Below are 18,444 nucleotides of genomic sequence, written 5' to 3'. Positions count from 1 at the left end.
CCCCCTGCCTAGGGTCTCTGCCACCTATTACCTTGGTCGCATCGTATTCCTTTGAATCCAGAGCTGCAGTAACAGGTGCCGGTGACGTGGTCACAGGTGGCATTGTTCATGCACTCACAAAGCTGCTGACACCCGTAGCCAAAGGTTCCTGGGGCACATCCTGTGTAGCACGAAGAAGAACTGGGATAGACAGATACACCCACTCTCTTCCTATAGGTAGCCAGCCATGACTACCCAGTTCTGACTCAGAGTTAAACTGATCTCCCCGTAGCTCCCACTGTGGTTTGGTTTGATGCTTGGGGGTGGACAGAGCATCTTAGCCCTGAGAGTTGGGGGACACCCACTCCTTCCCCCTAACTTGAGACATGTTTATGCAGCCTCTTTCACAAGCCAGGCCCCGAGCTGGGTGCCATAGAGGCTTCAAAGAATGAAACAAGATATGCCTCCCGTATTCCCTCGGTACCCTGTCAGGCCTCTGTTCTGCCCTTAGCATCTTCCATTCCTCCCCCCGCCACTGGAGGAAGAAGTTCTACAAACACATCGATATAGGCATGACGTTTCAGCCTTTTTTCTTGGGAGTTGCTCCAATAATTCAGGGAACAGGAGGTGCAGAGCCCTGAATGAGTGGACTTTGAGGGGCGGTGGCAGGGGCGCTCCCCTGCAAGAGGCTGGTGCCTCGCACCAACACTCAGGGTCAGGGGTTGGGATGGCTTACTCTGCTCGCAGTGTCGCCCGGTGAAGCCTGTGCGGCAGGTGCACTTGCCGCTGATGTGGTCACAGCTGGCGCCATTCTGACACTGGCACACGCGCCCACAGTCTTTCCCGTAAAACGCTGCGGGGCATCCTGGAGAAAGGGTGGGGACAACTGCGGAGGTGCAGCTGGGGACCAAACCTGTCCTCTGCCTCTGATAACAGGGTGGGGACCTATGAGACCCTGCACCTCAGCTGTCTGCACACTCTGGACTCTCAGGCTGTAGGGGTAGGTGTGGCAGTGAGGAGTTCTTTAGACAAAGGTGCCGTGGAACCAGAGACCAGGCTAGGGTCCCTTTGCTGTGTAGCCACAGGTTGTTCCTCCCTCTCTGGGCCCTATTGTCCAGAGGGTCGGGTCTTGGTGACTGCTGGGGTACCTTACAACCCTGACTTTCCAGGACTTGGGGCTCATCAACCCCCTGAATCCATGCAGGCTTCCCAATCCTGGGGGGAGGTGGGTAGGGGGCAGCTCCTGACCCAGGGTCCCGCCTCCTCCCTCACTCCACAGGCCCGGGCGATGCTCAAGGCAGCCAGCAGGCTGCAGCACGGGACCCTGAACAGCTGGGAGGCGGGGAGGCAGGACTTACGCTGCGTGCAGAAGAGTCCAGTCCAGCCCGGGGTGCAGCGGCAGGCCCCGTCCTCGGCGCTACAGCTCCCCCCATTGTGGCAGCTACACGTGTGGAAGCAGGCGGGGCCCCAGAAACCTGGTGGGCAAGCTGGGGGATGGGTGGGACGCAGAGGGGGAGACAGAGAGGCAGGCAGAACCGGAGGGAGAGGAAGGGGGACTGCACATCAGCCAAGATGCCAGGATATACCCAGGTCGTATTTCCTGGCTTTCCTGACACCCTGTTCCCAGAATTCCTCCACTCACCCCCTGACTCACCTGCCCAGCTCTGAGGGCTCCTGAACTTCCCTTCTCGGGGGACTAGCTGTGATTTGGAGAGTGTGGGTGTGTGTGGTAAACTAAACACTGCAGTTTACAGTGTGAACACTGTGTTAACTTCCCCGTGATGATGGGGACTTTCCCAGGGTGGGGACTCCCCTCTTTCGGGTGACGAGTTCCCTGAGGATGGCACTGTCTCTCCTCTACCAGAATGGAAATTCCCTCGGTCCAGGCCATCTAACTGGGACCACCCTCAGGATACTGGCCACAGCTGACCCATCACACAAGGAGCTCCACAGGGCTAGAGGTTAGGCCTTCACCCGTGTGTGGTCCCTGTTACCTCCATAGCAGATTGGGGTACACCTTACAAGAACAGCTTCTACAATTCCTTGTCCAGGCTTATGTGCCCAGAACATCACTCACATGGGTCACTCACGGGACGCCCTCACCCCTCTGAAGTGACTGCTCTGGCCTCATGTCACTTCCCCACTCCCAAACCCCAGCATGCCAGTCCCTGCCCCCCTTCTCCTCCCCAACCAAACGCAGGGGCTACTCCTTGCTCAGGTGCCCATGGAGCATTAATTCTCAGTATCAATGGTACTCCCAACAATATCAGTACCTTGAATACCAACAGTTAACAATGCCAGGGGTCAATCCTAATAACTCATCATGTTAGCTATGGAGCTGGATGGGACTCAGGTGGGCATTCCTGTCCACAGGAGATTTTAGTCCTGGGGGGTGGAGGCACCAGGGACAAAGCAGTCCTGGGCAAGGAAGGGGTGTGTTTGGGGGCCTGACTCCTGGTGGGGGGTGGTCCCACGAGGCAGCCGCTTACCCTGGGAGCAGTCCTTGCCAATCCATCCAGGAAAGCACTGGCAGGAGCCGTCGATGGGGCTGCAGGTCCCGTTGTTGGCACAGGAGCAGAGCTGGGCACAGTCCTGCCCAAAGCGCCCTCCGGCACACACTGTGGGCACAGGACAGCCTGGATCCTGCCCTCCCACCTGCGCTCCTCAGACCACCTCCCGCAGCTGCTGCATCCTGACGTTCCCAGGCCACAGCCATTGTGGCCCTGGGCCCACAGATCTGGGTGGGAACTGCCTGCCCCACAGCCCCATCACCCTTCTCCATTTGCACATAAATGAGCTCCCCTCTTGTGCCCACGGCTGCATTCTTCTGGAGGCTCTATTACTGATTCCCTTTGAAAGAGGCACAGATTGAGGCCCAGAGGAGTAGGTAGAGGCCCTGGAATTGGGCCTCACAGATGGAAGCAGTGAGGCTGAGAATCCAACCTCTGCCCTCAGTCCACATGGCTCCTTCTGCTTTCCATTACCACATTCTGGCCGGAATCACTGATCCCACAGCCACGAGGGTAGACAGTGTTTGTAGCCGGAAGCAGAGGGACAAGTTCAGGGTAGCAGGTTGGCCCGCAGTTAGACTGTTGGAGGACTGTCTCTGCCCACCAGTTTCCTCTGTCTCTCCAAATCCCACCTGTTCCTCAAGTCTTAGCCCGGCCTCAGGACAGCCTTCTGGGTCCACAAGGAGCGCTCTGCCGCTGAGCTCCCCTGGTACTGAGTCACTTGTAGGGTTGTGGTTCTCACCCCTCCCAAAGGAGTCACTCCTCGGTCCCTAAAGGAAGGGCTGGTGTCCTCAACCAGGCTATAAGCTCCCATGGAACTAGGTGTGGCTGTTAATTGAGCACCTACCTTTCATTTCCCGTGCAGTTCATTCTCTACCTGCTTCCTACAACTTGAGCTCTCTAAAGCATAGCTGTCTTCTCCATGGCACTCATGTGCCCCGCTCAAGCATCCTCAGTGGCTCCCCTCTGCCCCAGAATAAAATGTGGCTACATCACCTGGGTTACCCTTGATCACCCCTCTCTCCCAGACACATAAGCCGCTGGCCCACACAACACTTTCTAAACGCATCCCATGCCTTCGCTCCAGCTGTTCCCTTCCGGAGCCGACCTTCATGGCCAGCTGTGGAAATCCTACCCTGCCTATAAGACTCGTTTTATTTTTAAAGTTTGTTTATTTTGAGAGAGAGAGAGAGAAAATGGGAGAGGGAGCACAAGCAGGGGAGGCACAGAGAGAAAGGGAGAGAATCCCAATCTCATGATTGTGAGATCATGACCTAAGCCATTATCAAGAGTTGGATGCTTAATCAACTGATCCACCCAGATGCCCCTATAAGGCTCACTTTAAATGCTGCCTTCCCCCGATCTCTCCGTGGTAGACTGCTAATCTTTCAATAATCCATTGTCTTCTTCCTGAGAAGTAGAATCTGAAGTTTTAGTTGGGCTTATGGCCACAAAGGCTTCATTTCTTAGGCTCCTGCATGGATGGCTATGGCCATGTGACCGCATTCTGGCCAATGGTAAGAGGAAACGCATGTCGTTAGTTGCCCATTCCTCACCCTTGTTGAGGATAATGTGGACTATGGGTAAGAACTGTGGATAAGGCGGCTGAGCTAGCTTTCATCAGAGGTGGAGGCCATGTGCTGAGGACGCTGGACAACAGGACAGAAGGCAGCTGGTCCCTGACATCTTTGTAAGCTACCCTACCATTCTCTAATGGTCTGCTTCTGGATAGTCTCTTTCTTGTTTGTTTGCTCTTCCTCCCTCCCTTCCTCCCTCCCTCCCTCCCTCCCTCCCTCCCTCCCTCCCTTCCTTCCCTCCCTCCCTTCCTTTCCTCTCTCTCTTTTTCTTTCTTTCAGAAATAATGTTTATCATTTTCAAATCAGTTATTTTGGGTTTTTGTCACTTACAGTGGAACTAAATCCTGATTCACCCATCTTCTCTGTTTTGGGGTGCTATGTCCTTGTTTGAACTTCCAGACCCTCAGTTAGTTTCTTCCCTGGTCTTCTGTTACTGTGACTTGTGAGTCTATTTCAGGCCAGGCCTGAGTTCTACCCATGTCTTTATCTTCCATAATATGTGGAAAAACCAGCCAAGATCATTGAATGTGTGGAAATAAACTGGCTGCCCCTCAACTCCTAAGTTCTGGGGAAGGCTGAGCTCCAAACTTACCCCTCTAGACCCTAGGCTTTGTGAGGTCAGGGAACTTCGTTCTGTTCTTGCATCTGAGTGCTCAGCACAGTGCCTGACGTGTAGGAAACACTCCGGCCATATTCCACGTGGCCAAAATAGGCCCCAGGAGCAGTGACATTCCAGTGGGTTCCACTGGGATCAGTGACTCCATTCATCAGTGACATCATTGAGCTCTTCTCCATTCAACCTTCTCCCCTTAGAGCCTAGTTGTAGCCAGCCCCACATCCTCCAAGAAGACTTCCTTGCATTCCTGTTGTGGGGGAGGAATTCCTTGAATCCCTGAGGCCCTCAGCTAAGTCACACAGAGGATCATGGGAAAGTGCTGATTCTTAAAGAGAAGCAACTTCCCCAGGTGTGGCACCCTCTCCTTTATGCCACACTGCCTCACCTTGCAAGCCCTTCCCCAACCACTGTGGGCAGCCGGAGCCTGGGATCTGTGTCCACCTTGTACCTTTCCCGGATATGACCAGTGGTTGGGACAAATAATGAAGGTAGCATGGTGCACCGGGGTCTCCAGTGTAAAGCCTGGAGTTTGGGTCTTCATTTTATGTGTATATTCAGCAAATACTTCTATGGCACTTATATGCACCAGATACCGTTCAAAGTGCTTCACAAATACTAGTTTGGTCAACCTTGTAATACTTTCAGTATTAGATATTTTCATTATTACTCCCTATTTAGCAACTCTACTTTACAGAGGAGGACACTGAGGGACTGAGGTCAAGTCATTTGCCCAAGGCCACCCAGCTAGAAAGGTCTGCCACTTAACTCGGTAAGCACCTTGGGACAGACTGCGTGACCCCTCTAAATCTCTGCTTCCTCATCTCAGAAATGGGGCTTGTGACTGTCATCCACTGGCCTCAGGCCATGGCTCACGGCTGTGGGGCTGACCTGGGGCCCTGCACTTCTCCCTGGCCAGAACCTTAGCTCCTTCCAGGGCAGATGACATGCACCTTGCACCTGCAGCCCAGGCTCCAGCTTCAGCTTCCAGAACAGCACCTCACCCAGCCTCCTCTTCCCCGCCTCTGGAAGGCGCTTGATTTGGGGAGCCTGTTTCCCCAGTCCTGGCCCTGTCTGGAGAGTGGGGTGAGCTGCTCCACCTCCCCGTACCCCCCAAACTGGCTCTGTGTTTCTCTAACAAGACAGCCTTATCTTTGAAGTCTTTCTCACACGCTCCAGGCTGACAAATTCACCCACAGAGCCGCTAATGCGATCAGTCTAATACATTAATTGGTCGACTTCTTAGCTGAATCAAGAGTGAGGCAAAAAGAGGGGCGGTGGAGAAGGGGGCTGGTGAAAAGAAAACATCTGGTTATATTTAATCTATGTTTAATGATTCTGCATAAGCAGTGTCTGTAATTTGTAACTCGCTGGAAAGCCGGTCATTAGAAAGTGTCAGTTCAATTTTTTACAAGGTTTGAGACTTAACCAGGGCAGTTGCCATTAATAGCAAACTCTATTAGATCTATATGTGGAAAATACTCATTAGGCCAGCGGGCGATAAATCAGACATCGCAGGATCTGAGAGTTACTCCGCAGGCTGTTTAGGTCCTAATTTAGACCCAGCCTATCTGTATTGATGGCTGGGTCTCCGATGTTTAATAAGTAAACCTCGACGCGTCAGGTTATGATTAAACTGTCCTAGGAGGGCTGCAAGCAAATGAAACTGTCACATGGGCTTCCCTGGGGCCCAAACTTCTCATGACCTCAAAGCATCACGGAATGAACTTTCCACTCATACATATTAACGGCCCATACACTTACAAAACCAGCCCAGCTCAGCGGTGATTATTCATCAAAAGAATCTGTTCCCCTGGGAGGTAGTGAGCTCTCGGTGGAAACATTTAAGCAGAGGCCAGATGAGATTCTCGCGCAGATGACCTTGAAGTTGCTTTAAGCTCTAAGTTTACCTTAGTCTGGGATCTCTTTGCTCCCTACAGGTCAGAATACAAATTCTGCAGCCCTGTGTTCAAAGCGGTCCTGGAGGCCTCAGCCCACCCTCCCAGTACCCTGTCTGCCATCCTGGCCCCCACATCCTTTAGCCACCCCCTGCTGCCGGACAGTCGCATGTCCACATCCAAGCTGCTTGCTCTACACGTGACGCCTTTCTTCCTTCTCTGCCTCTTAGGCTAAGGCCTAGCTGAACACCTGCATGGCTTGGCGCTGTCCCCCAAATCCACACCGCCTTGGCCTAACTGAGCCAGGGACAGCTATAGGCAGCGGTGTGTGCCAGAGCCGGCTTCTACCTTCACACCAGTTGCTAAATATTCAAGAATTTTGTGACCGAATCAATCATGGTGGGGATATTTAGATCACGGAACTTGCTTGCAAAAGTTACAAAGCGAGGCTTTTCCCCCACAGAGAGCCAGTTTAGCAGCACACTAATGTAAAGAAGCTTTATCTCCCTTTTCAAGTCCTGCTGAGTGGTGGAGGCTGGCTGGAGTTGGCGCTGACTCTGCTGTGGAGACAGGAGACTGCGGGGAGGGATCAGTGACGCTGGCCTGAGCGTGGGGGGAGCAGGGCTGGGAAGCTGCATCTCCAGCCCATGCCAGAGCTGTCTCCTTGGAGTTCCCACGGCATCTTCTGCCTTTACCACCTGGCACTCAGCACAAGCCATTTGGGGACACTTCTTATGCAGAACTCAGCTATGCTTATTTCATTTTTCTTCAGCTTTGGAGGCAGAATTTGTTGCTCAGCTCTGCCACTTTCTAGCTGTGAGACCATGGAGTAGTCATTTAACCTCTCTGGGCCTGTTCCTTTTAACTGCATAATGGCTCTGTCTCACACCTGGTGGTGACCAGTTCTCACAAAGGTAGGCCTAAGCCCTGAAGAGCTGCCTCCAGAGTATGATGAGAAGCCCCAACGTCCTCCTTCCAGCCCCTTCCCTCCCAGGATGCCTCACCTCCCTGCCCCACACTTTCCCCTGGAGACACTACCTTGGTTGCAGAGGGCTCCGGAGAATCCAGGGAGGCATTCGCAGATGCCACTGATGTGGTGGCAGGGACCACTGCTGTGCACGCAGAGGGGACATGGCTGGGTGCAGCCGTGGCCATAGAACCCGGGGGGGCAGACTAGGGATGAGGGGAGAGGGTGGTCAGCAGCCCCAGTGGCCCCAGGCAGTTTGGCTACCTGTCCAGTCCCACACAGGGGTGAAGGGGCTCCTCAAGGGCATGGGGAGAGCCGTCTCCACCCCACTCCTTCGAGGGCCCATCCCCTTCTGCAGAGAGGAGCTGTGGTCTGGTCCTGTTTCTGCCAAGGAGCCAGGCCGGGCCCTGAACTTAGGGACAGAAAAGCCAGTGCAGGGAGAGACGGGACTAGAGGGAGCGGTTTGATGGGGGCTGACTCTGAGACCCCAGTCCCTCCCAGGCCAGGACTAGTTCCAACAGGGAAGGGGTGGAGAGGGTGAGCCATCTGTGAGACAGGGGCACTCAGCCTTACTTCTCTGGCATAAGGGTCCTCGGAAGCCAGGGGCACACTCACAGCTCCCATCCTCTGGGGAGCAGGAGCCACCGTTCTCACAGCTGCAGGACACGGAGCAGTTGGGGCCCCAGCGACCAGGTGGGCACATGCTGTCACAGCGGATGCCTGTAGGTCAGAGGTAGACTCAGGTCAGTGGTGAGAGGAGTGAAGGCAGAAGGAAGGATGACGGGAAGGGGCGCTATGCAGAATGAAGAGGTGGGGGTGAGCACAGTGTATCTGGGGATGCAGAGGAAAACTCCAATCTAGACTTGGCTGGTGAGGGAGGGCTTCCAGGAAGAAGAGACGCCCAAACTAAGTCCCAAGGGCCAAGGAGGAATTTACCAGGTAAAGGAAAGTCTCTGTACAAAGAGTAGGAGGCAGGAGAGAGAATCATGCCTTGAAAGAAAACAGCATAATGTGGCTGAACCATAAAGTACAAATGAGATATGGCAAGAGATGGGATTGTGGGACCAAGAAGGGACCAGGTCATGAGAGGCCACCTTCATTTTTGACATCTTAGTGGTCGCCAATGTTAGGCTTGAGAGAAACCAACTATGGGGCAGGTGAGTGCTATTATGGGGCGGAGGCTGCACCAGCCAGGAGTGAGCTACCTGCCTAGTGGCCGTGTCACCTAGAAGCGACTGGTCCTTTGGGTCACAGACAACCAGCCCTCGGGTGAGGGCTCAGACAGTGGTGGGGTCTTTTCAGATTCTTTTGACCACACCCTTCAGTGCAAAGTGGATTTTATATCATATGTGCACACGTTTGTGATGGAAACCAACACCTTGCAAAAATGAGGTGTCACTGTCACTGTTTGTGACACACTCCAATGTTTTCTCTGCACTATGATGTATTCTATTAAGAAAAGAGGAGGAAGGCCTACCTGGTCTTCTTGAGCTGAGACAGAGCAAATAGGTTACAGAGGTGATGGCAGCCCAAAGGCTAAGAAGGAATTTTAAAAGGCCTGAGGCTGGGGGCCCCAGCTCTGGGATGGCGTTTTCTCTAAGGCAGAAAGACTTCCAGACGGACATGCATTAGGTGAACAGATGGGTGTGGGCCCAGGAAACTGGCTTGGCTTTGGAAGGTGAATATCAGAGGCTCAGAGAACAGAATTAGCTTGAAGATCATGTCTGCCTTGTTCTAGGGACAGGGATTGTGAGAAAGAGAAAGGAAGAGGGAGGAAGACTCTTGGGCCCAGCGAAGAGAGCCAGCCCTAGCAGGAGGAGAGCAGCGGGACCAATTTGGAGGCAGGCTGGAATTGCAGAAGCCTACCTATGCCCGTGGGAAGGGGAGGGAGGGAGGGCTGAACAGTGAGAGAGAGCTGGGAGGGAGGGGATGCAAAAGGCTTTACTCACCCTCCAGTGCCAGTCTAGTCCAGGGCACACACCCCCTCCCTCACCTCCCTCCCTGGGACATCTCAATTCGGCAGCAGAGCAAGGGTTTCAGATGCTGATCTTCTGGAAATGAGGCGTCTTTGTGGAGCACGGAAGTCTGGCCAGCACATTCCACCCCTTGATGGAGGCCTTTCCTGGTGCAGTTTCCGGTGCTCAGGAGGCTGGCCTTGGACAAACCCCGTGACTGACTGACTGACTGACTGGCTGAAGGGGGATCCTGGGGAAGGCAGAACCACGAAGATGTTCAAAGCTTTGGATACAGCTTCAAGGATTCCCTTCTCGAGGCACACAAAAGCTGTGACCTGTTCCAAGGAATTCTTCCGTTGGAAACCCAGGATCAGACTGTGGGCCGAGGGTGTTCCCCAGAGGCACACCGGACTAAAGCAGAGCTCTGCTGCCTGACAGCGACCTCTGAGCCCATCGGTGCCTCAAGTGCTTTCTGTAGGCTGACCAAGGCACACGGGTCACACATAAACACCGCTCTTTCCTCAAACCAGATGCAGATACTGCTGTGATTAAGAAAACACAATGCATGCAAAAGCACCCTTGAATTCATGGCAGCTTGTGGCCATTGTGCCTTCTCCCAGTCTATGTACAAAGTACATAGTTCAAAGTACAGCTACTCTCCTATGTGGGACCCTCAAAATGCTTTCATGTCAAGAAGGGATCCTTTCCTTGGGGACAGAGATGGTTCCCAGTGTAAGGCGACTATGCTGACTGCAGGGATCGGCAAGGCTCACTGGGTTTTAGGATCTGGCAATTTTTATATTCCAGGCCTGGTTCTGTGGGAGGTTTTTATACTTCCTAAGAACTCCCGGGCTCTTGAGACACTGGCATCTGAGTTGGGGGAAGGGCCCAGGGTTTCCCCCTGCATGGGGTGCCCCTGTTCTACTGGAGCGCCAAAGGAGCGGACCCTCGGCCTGGTGGGAGGGTCTCCAGCTACAGCTTTTGAAAGGGCACAGCTTTGTTAATTACTTATCTAGGCCCTGTGTTCCCAGTGGTTGAATCGGGATAATCATCCCCCTTGGAGGTCCTTCCCTATCTCGTCCCTAGGGGAGCTCCCTGCTTTATTTTTCAGGACCCCCTATACATCTGTATTGACAGGTAAAGCCAGGCAAACAATTCACGTATTGTGACGTCAAATTCATGCCACCAGGCCAGCAGCAACTCAGCAGCCCACGCCCTTCAGGGTCTGTTTAGGGTCTTCCAGGAAGCCTTCCCAGATGTCTACTCAGGGATTCAAGTCTCTATTTGAAAGTCAGTTGGCCTACAGATTTGTCCCTGCCTGTTATTTGAATGTTTCATACATAAGGCTCGTCTCCCCTGGAAGCAATTTGAAGGGAGCATGGCTTACTGACACTCTGACCCTCCTTATTTGGTGCTCCTAGTGGACAGGACGCCATCTTGGTTGTCTTTGCTTCTCCAGTGCCCAGCACAGTGTCAGTTGCATTATAGGTGCGCGGAGACTATTGCTTTACTGAATTGTGCTATTTACTGCCAGGCCTGACACAGTGCTGGGTACCTGGTAGTTGCCAACTAAGGCCTTGGTAATTGTTTGAGGCAATAAATGCTCATTGAATGAATAGATGGTTCCTTCTTAGAATGCAATCTTGTGTCCCCATCCTATAGGCACTAATGTCCTGAGACCTTGGACAACTCCCTTTCCTCATCTGTAGTCTAAGGAGGTTACAGTAGATCATCTTGAAGGTCTCCTTCCCTTCAAGGGGAAAAACCATATATGGTTGTAGCCCACCTTCTTTCAACTTACTTCAATAAACATTTAATAAACACCTATTATATACAGGCCAAGGGGAATTAGACAGGGTGGCACTTGCCCAAAAAAGTCTGGCTTATGCGGGCAAGGGGAGAAGACATGCACCTTCTTAGGGCAGAGCAAAACCGGTACCGAGTCAAAGCATGAGCAATAAGCCAGGAGCTGGGAAGTCAGGGACAGACTCCTTGGGGCAGGTGTGGATGGCGAGGGTTCACTGAGTGCGTGTCCGGGACCTCTACCCCACCCCTCCTATCCTTCCTTGGTCCCCTTTTCCATGACAAACCTCAGGACATCAATCACTCCTTTGAAATGACTTCAGGGCCGCATTTGGGGAAATTAGCTTTAGAACAGCAGAGGCCTTGCTGAAAAGTTGTCCATCAAAGACAGAATTTTTAAGCACTAGATATCATTAAAATCTTACCAGCTCACTTGAAATGAAGGCAATGAAAAATTAAAGTGGATTTCCACTTGGCTCCAGCTCGGCATCTGGGGTGCCAGTAACTAGGGTGAAGCCTTGCTCTGTACCAAGGAGCAGGGCAGGTCAGAGATGTCGCAGAGGAAGCGATGTGCTTGGCTTTCTGCTCAACAACAGACTTATTATCTGGTGTGAATTATTATCCGAAGACCTACACTGCCAGCAATGCTGCATTTTTTCCTCTGTCTACCACCCTGGAACTGACTTCATTCATGAAGTGAGCATTATTAAGCACTTCCTGTATTCATGGGTTACATTTATTGAGCACAGGGCCATGCACAGTTAGCACTTCCAAGAATTCACTCATTTAAACTTTGAAATGACCCTGTAACTGGGAGGATTATAATTATCTGCATTTTATAGATGGAGAATTCAGACCCCAGGAGGTTAAAGGACTTGCCCAAGGTCGCAAATCCAGGCAGTCTGGGTCCAGCTCTGTGTTCTTGACCACCATGGCATCTGTCTCTCAGTGGGGAGCAAGTGGTGGATACAGCGGCGAACAAGGCCCTGCCTGCAGAGAGCTGATGGTCTCGTTGAGAAGGCAAATACTAAATACTCAAATACGGTTTCAGTGACAATTGAGGTAAATATGGCAAAATGAAGAATGTAGGATGAGAATTAATAAAATGGGCTCTGACATGGTCTTGGCCCGTTGTAACGGGGAGGCCATTATCAGGTGAAGAGAAAAGGAAAGAGTGGCCCATGCAGAAAGGTGTGTACAAAGGCCTGGAGTCAGGAGGGTGGTCGGCCCCGGTGGCTGCAGTGTAGTGAGAGATGGGAGGGGGGCAAAAGGGAAGACACCAGATCGTATGGATCCTGAGCCACTGTAAGGAATCTGGATTTTATGTAAGTGCCAGGAGAAGCCATTGAGGTACTCTGAGCAGGTGCTGATATGAGTGCTTTGAGAAGTTCATGTGGTCACCATATGCATCATGGATGCAGCTGGGCAAGAGGGGAGGCCCAGAGAGAGCACGTAGAAGACCAAGGCAGGGCCAGCTGGGAGATGGTGCTTGGAGGACCAGGATCATGGCAGTGGGGTATATTCGCTATATGTTTGGGAGGAAGGCTGACAGATATATTTGGGACCAGGAGTGTGAGCCTGGCTAAGCAGAAGGTCCCTGTCCCTCTCTCTACCATATCCTCTCTCTGTGAACACAGATGAAGCACCTACCCCCCCACCCCCATGTGTTAGTCTTTGTCTGATTTCTTACTGGTATCCTGACCTTCAGAGTGAAGCCTGCATATAACAGAAGTTCAATAATTTGTTTACTTGAACTGTATGGAATGGAGAAGATAAGGAAAAGGTGCATGTGTAAGGAGCAAGAAGAAGTGAAAGAGAACAGTCAAGAGAAATAAAACACCAAGGACCTAGTTTCACAGGCTGTGGGTGGTGGCGAAGCAGGGGGCAGTTACCTGTCCATCCGGCCAGGCAGCAGCAGTGGCCTGTGACAGGATCACAGCCGTCTGCATGGCTGCAGTCACAACGCTCACTGCAGTTTAGCCCAAATGTGCCATCCTGTGGAGAGAAGGGGAGGGAGAAAGGACCAGACCTAGACTCCCAGAGGTTCACACACTTCTGTTGGATTTTGTTGACAAAATCGAGCCACTGCCCCATGGGGATGCAGAGAGACTGTGGCCGGGGCTCAGTGGGGGCACTCTTTATAACTGGGGATCAACATGGCCACGAGGTCACTACAAATCATTCTTCAGCTGCATTAATAGAGATGTGAGATTCTCGATGGTCAAGCTCAAAAGGCTGTAGTTAATACTCATTAACAAAAATTTGTAAATGAGAATGCACTTTGCAAATCATAATGCACTGATCCCATGTGAAGAATGACTGATCTATTATTTGTTTCTAGGCAAGAAGGAACCAACCATTTATTGCATGCTCATTACATATCATGAGCCTTCTATCACTCATTTGTCTTAATCATCACAGCACACCTATGGGATGACTCCATTATAGTCACAATTTAAAGATGAGAAATAGGGTCAGAAAGGCGAAGTAACATGTTCAAGGTCACATAGTTAAGATGTGGCAAAGTCAGCATTTGAACCCAGGACTGTAGGTCTCATTCAACAATATTACATAGTGGTTGGTCTAACTTATTTGTATATTAGATTCAGATCCAGGGATTAAGTCTGGGTGGTTATTGCTGAAGACTGCTTGGTTTTGTCCTCCCATACCCTGATCATAAAATTATTGAGGAATGGCAACCCCAAGGGGTTAGTAAGGCCTGTCCTGTAGCAGTGGGTTATGAAGGATTCTGAGGCTGCATTTGGGCTCAGGGAAATGTGCCAGAGTCAATTAATAATGTTAAACAAGCACAGCAAGGGGGAAGTGGTGCCACAGCACTACATTTGCCAAAGATTTGCCATTTTCTAGAGGAAAGGGCTGCAGCCCAAAGTAGCAAAGTGGCCACAAAGGTTAGAACTAGGGCTGAGCCTTGAACCCACATGTCCCACCACCCAGTCCAGTGCTCTTGTCTGCACACCTTTGTGGACAGAAGGACCACAGGGAAAGGGTGAGAGAGGGGCTATGGGCATTCCTGGTCCTTCCCTGCCCCAAGCACTCACTGGGCAGGGCAGTTCACAGGTGTCTCCGAGCCAGCCAGGGGTACAGGAACAGGAGCCATCCGTGGGGCTGCAGGCTGCTCCATTGGCACACATGCAGCTCTCATTGCAGTTCAGGCCCCATGTCCCACTGGGACACGGCAGGGTGCAGTCCAGGCCTTGCCACCCTAAGGGGAGGGAAAGGGGCTGTCACCGCTCCGTTGGGGCCCAGCACAGCCTTCTGCCCACTCTCCCAGCTGGGCACCTGCTACCTACACCTTCGTTTCTCTGATCGCTGGGTTAGAACACACAGTCCACGTGGAGTCTGCTCAGAAACACAGCACGGCTCTTAGGAGAGCTGGGGCTAGAACCCAGGTCTCCCACCTCCTGGTTCTCACTGCTCTTACTCTAGGTGCATGATCCGCCCCACCCACCCCTCCCCGGGACAGGGAACCAGCTGACATGGGGAGGGCTATCTCTGCCCAGGGTGGAATCTGGCACCTTATTTTAGGGCCCTTTGTTTGCAGGACAAGATGGTTTCCCACTCTGAGGCTGGTCACTGGCCTGCTTGCCCTCAGATCTGTTTCTTTCCGTCCCTGCTCTGATCTGTGTCACAGGGGCCTGATCCCTGCTGTTGCATATCCCAGCTTCTCCCTCAGCTGGCTCCTAGATGGGCTTCACAGTGGGTGACCTGGCCCATAGACTGCAGTGGGGGAGGAGAGACACCAAGTACTTTCTCCCCTTTCTCTATTGCAGGTGGGGCCTCTGATGGTGGCTGGGCCTCCCCTGTGCTCCAGCACTATTATGCAACCCCTCTATCCATGCCCCAGCTCCCACCAGGTGGCTCTCACTCCAATGCTCTGGAATTCCACTTCCTCCATCTGTCCCTCCCCTCCAGGAGTGGTGGAAACTCCTCTCCCAGCTTCTAATCTCTGGTCGGCCTTCCTTCCTTCCTATGCTCCCCCAGCAATTCCAACACCCTGTAACTAATCCCCTCTATTAAATTCTTGCTATTGAAGTCCCTGACATGGGTTTCCTTGGCTAGAACCTGATATATAAACTCCCTGAGCCTGCATGTTGGTGAATGGGGCAGGAACAGCTCAGACTCCTCAGCTTGGCAGCCAACCCAGGCAGTGGGCACATCTGAGGGGGTGGGACTGGAAAAGAAGGCACATCACCTTCCTTGCAGGTGCAGGAGCCATCCACGGGGGAGCAGGTGCCACCATTGTTACAGGTACAGACGGACGAGCAGTTGGGGCCGTAGGTCCCTGCGGCACATGGAACTGCACACACCTCTCCCTGAAAGAGGAGGAGGTAAATTGTGGAGAGTTGTCCCAGGCTCGGGGACTGTGGTAGGGAGAATAATGCCCTCCCCTCCTGCCCCCATAAAAGACGTTCATGTTCTAATCCCTGGAAACTGTGAATGCTACTTTACCTGGCAAAAGGGACTTTGTGGATGTGATTAAGGACCTTGAGGAAAAGAGAGTATTCTAGATTATGTAGGTGGACCCAATGAATCACATGAGACCTTAAAAGTAGAAGATGACTAAAGAAGATCAGAGAGATAAGCAGTAAGAACTCCTCTACCTGCCTGTGGCCTTGAAGATGGAGGAAAGGGAACACAGCCAAGGAATCCGGTGGCCTCCGGAAGATAGGATCAACCCTCATTTTAGAGCCAGCAAGAAAATGGGGACCTCTGTCCTGCAACCCTAGGAACTGAATTCTGCCAACTTTCCCGAATGAGCAAGAAGCAGATTCTCCCCTAGAACCTCCAGAAACGAACACAGACTACAGATCTTGACTTTAATCCAATGAGACCCACACCTGACCTACAAAGCTGTAAGATAATAAATCTGTTGTTGCCTTCAGCCACTAAATGTGTGGTCATTTGTTACAGTGGTGATAGGTAACTAATACAGTGATTGTTACTTGTTAGGGGTGGGGTCAAGCTCCCAGACTACAGCTCCAGATGGGCAGAGCCCCCATGGAACTTGACCCCTGAGTCTGGTTTAGGTCACAGCAGCATGGAATTGAACCTTTGCCTTTTAATATTATTTGATTCTCACCAAGAACCCCATGACACAGATAATAGTACTCTAATCCCCATTTACCTGAACCTCAGAGAAGTTAAATATTGACAGTAATAGTCCATGTTTACTGGGCACTTTCTCAGTATCAGGCTCATGCATACATCCTCTCCTTTAATCTTCTCAAGACTTACAGGAGACTATTTATTGCCTCAGCATCATTCCTGTTTTATAGATAAAGCAATCGCATGGAGAAGTTAACTTGGCCCAGGTCATGGCGCTGAGAACAGCTGATCTCTATTTGAGCCCGGGCTGGCTGCTTAACCATTCTGTTACTGGGTGTCATAAACTGGCTTCCCCAGAACGCATTCTCCAAGATGGAGATTAGCGAGCTCTTTTGAGAAGGGCCCCCATGAGGGGTAAGGGAAGCAGGACTGGGTAGAGGGAGAAGCGGCACTGAATTGCAGTCAACACTGATCTCTGCTGATCTGCCAGGAAGCTCTGGAACTCAGATGGCCTTTGGAGATGTCCAAGCAGGGGAAGGGGAAGGAGAGCCTGTTCAGCCCCCACCCAGCACTGGATACCCACTGCTCTGGGGAAGGAAGCATGCTTTCATAGTCATCCTCTGACTGAAGGTGGTTTCTGGAGAGGGACGCAGCCAGGAGCCACTGTTTCTTAAGCTGGGGGAGAAGGGGTGCCTCAGCCCCGAAAGCTGAATGTGAGGGGCTACTACAGCTTCCACCACACCGGGCCTCCGTGGGTGGGCTCTTCATTCCAGTGAAGGGTTCAGAGTAGGGGCAAGCTGCAGGACAGGGTGTGGGGGCCAGGAATGGGGACTTCACAGGCCTTGAGGGGTGAGAGCATTCAATTTGCCAGAGAAGAGCCAGGTAAAGGCAATCCAGGCAGGAAGAGTGTGGACAAGAGTGCGGAGGAGTGTGAGAGCTGAGAATGTTCTAGGGGTAACTGGAGGAGGAGTTTGTGTAGCGCAAGGCGAGGGGCTTATTTAAAGAGGAGCTGGGAGCCTTGAATGCCAGGTAAGGGGGTTTGGCCTTTCTTCCCTGAGCCCTCCAGGACATGCCTTCCACACTCAGTAGCCCACTTTGGGGCTGTTTGCTCTGAGCCCACTAGAGGTCCTTCACCAGAAGGCTCCATGGTTCCCACACTTTCCCCTGCCAGTCCCTGGCAGGCCCTGACCAGCTGGAGTCTGCAGCACTCCCGTTACCCAGAAAACTTAATTTTCCAAGTCTATAAACAGCCCCTAGAAATATATTTAAGCTCTGAGGGCCTTGGCCCGTGTGCAAACCTCATGCTCTGCTTATGAGTTTCTCTGCATGAATTTCCTTTAAGGGAGAGAGGTTTGTCTCCTGGTATCCTCATTCGTGTCCCCAGGCCCAGTCCTCCCAGGAGGCCTCCAGGGGCCTGTGAGCCCAGCTGTGGGTCTGCTGATGGGGCTCTGAGAGGACTCTCCATCCTGGCCCTACTCCAGGGGGCAAGATACAGAATGCTCAGCTTGAAATGTCTGCTCCCCAGAAGGCAGCACCAGGGCACCCATTTTCTCACAGTGAAACCCATGCAGGGATACTGACCGCTTGAGGTCGCCAGGCTGAGAGGACTTTCCTCTTCCCAGAGAAGGAAATGGAGACTCAGAGAGGGTCAGTGACTTATCCTGGGCCCCTCAGTGTATTAGTGAGGATGAAGGAGAAGGCAGGGAGGGAGGAGGAAGAATCAGATCTTCCTTCCAGAGAGGTGGTGGAGCCCAGCAGGTAGAGAATGGACTCTGGTGCCATCCTCTTTCCACCACTCACTGTGTGACCTCGCACAATTTGTTAAACCACTCTGGGACTCCGTTCCTGCATCTGTAAAATGGGAGAAATAATGTCCCTACCTCATACTATTGTCAAGAGGATCAAATTAGTTACATGTGAATTAGAATAGTGCCTGGCAGGTAGAAAGCACCATAAAAGCCATTATTACTGCAAAGAAATCTCTTATGGAAAGCATACACAAAACCTTCCAAGGTTTTGGCAGAAGGCGGCTGTGGAAAAGGGATCCATCTCTTGCTCAGTGAACAAAGCCAGAC

General features: G+C 52.1%; 1 protein-coding gene across 3 annotated transcripts in view; it reads right to left on the bottom strand.

The window, feature by feature from the left end:
* Positions 1–18,444, bottom strand: part of MEGF11 (multiple EGF like domains 11) — a 229,976-nt gene that overhangs the window by 16,474 nt on the left and 195,058 nt on the right. For all 3 annotated transcript variants that reach the window (XM_077746910.1, XM_077746911.1, XM_077746912.1), the window contains exons 10-18: positions 15,516–15,636; positions 14,362–14,525; positions 13,195–13,297; positions 8,118–8,264; positions 7,616–7,750; positions 2,469–2,597; positions 1,338–1,466; positions 716–844; positions 32–160 (exon numbers count right to left, since the gene is read on the bottom strand). In XM_077746910.1, the coding sequence (XP_077603036.1) occupies positions 32–160; positions 716–844; positions 1,338–1,466; positions 2,469–2,597; positions 7,616–7,750; positions 8,118–8,264; positions 13,195–13,297; positions 14,362–14,525; positions 15,516–15,636 (1,186 nt within the window). The remainder of the gene's footprint in view (positions 1–31; positions 161–715; positions 845–1,337; positions 1,467–2,468; positions 2,598–7,615; positions 7,751–8,117; positions 8,265–13,194; positions 13,298–14,361; positions 14,526–15,515; positions 15,637–18,444) is intronic.

The sequence above is a fragment of the Crocuta crocuta genome, unplaced genomic scaffold (assembly GCF_008692635.1).
Source record: "Crocuta crocuta isolate KB4526 unplaced genomic scaffold, BGI_CrCroc_1.0 scaffold130, whole genome shotgun sequence".
In the NCBI taxonomy this organism is placed as follows: domain Eukaryota; kingdom Metazoa; phylum Chordata; class Mammalia; order Carnivora; family Hyaenidae; genus Crocuta; species Crocuta crocuta.
This window is presented reverse-complemented; position numbering and strand designations above follow the sequence as displayed.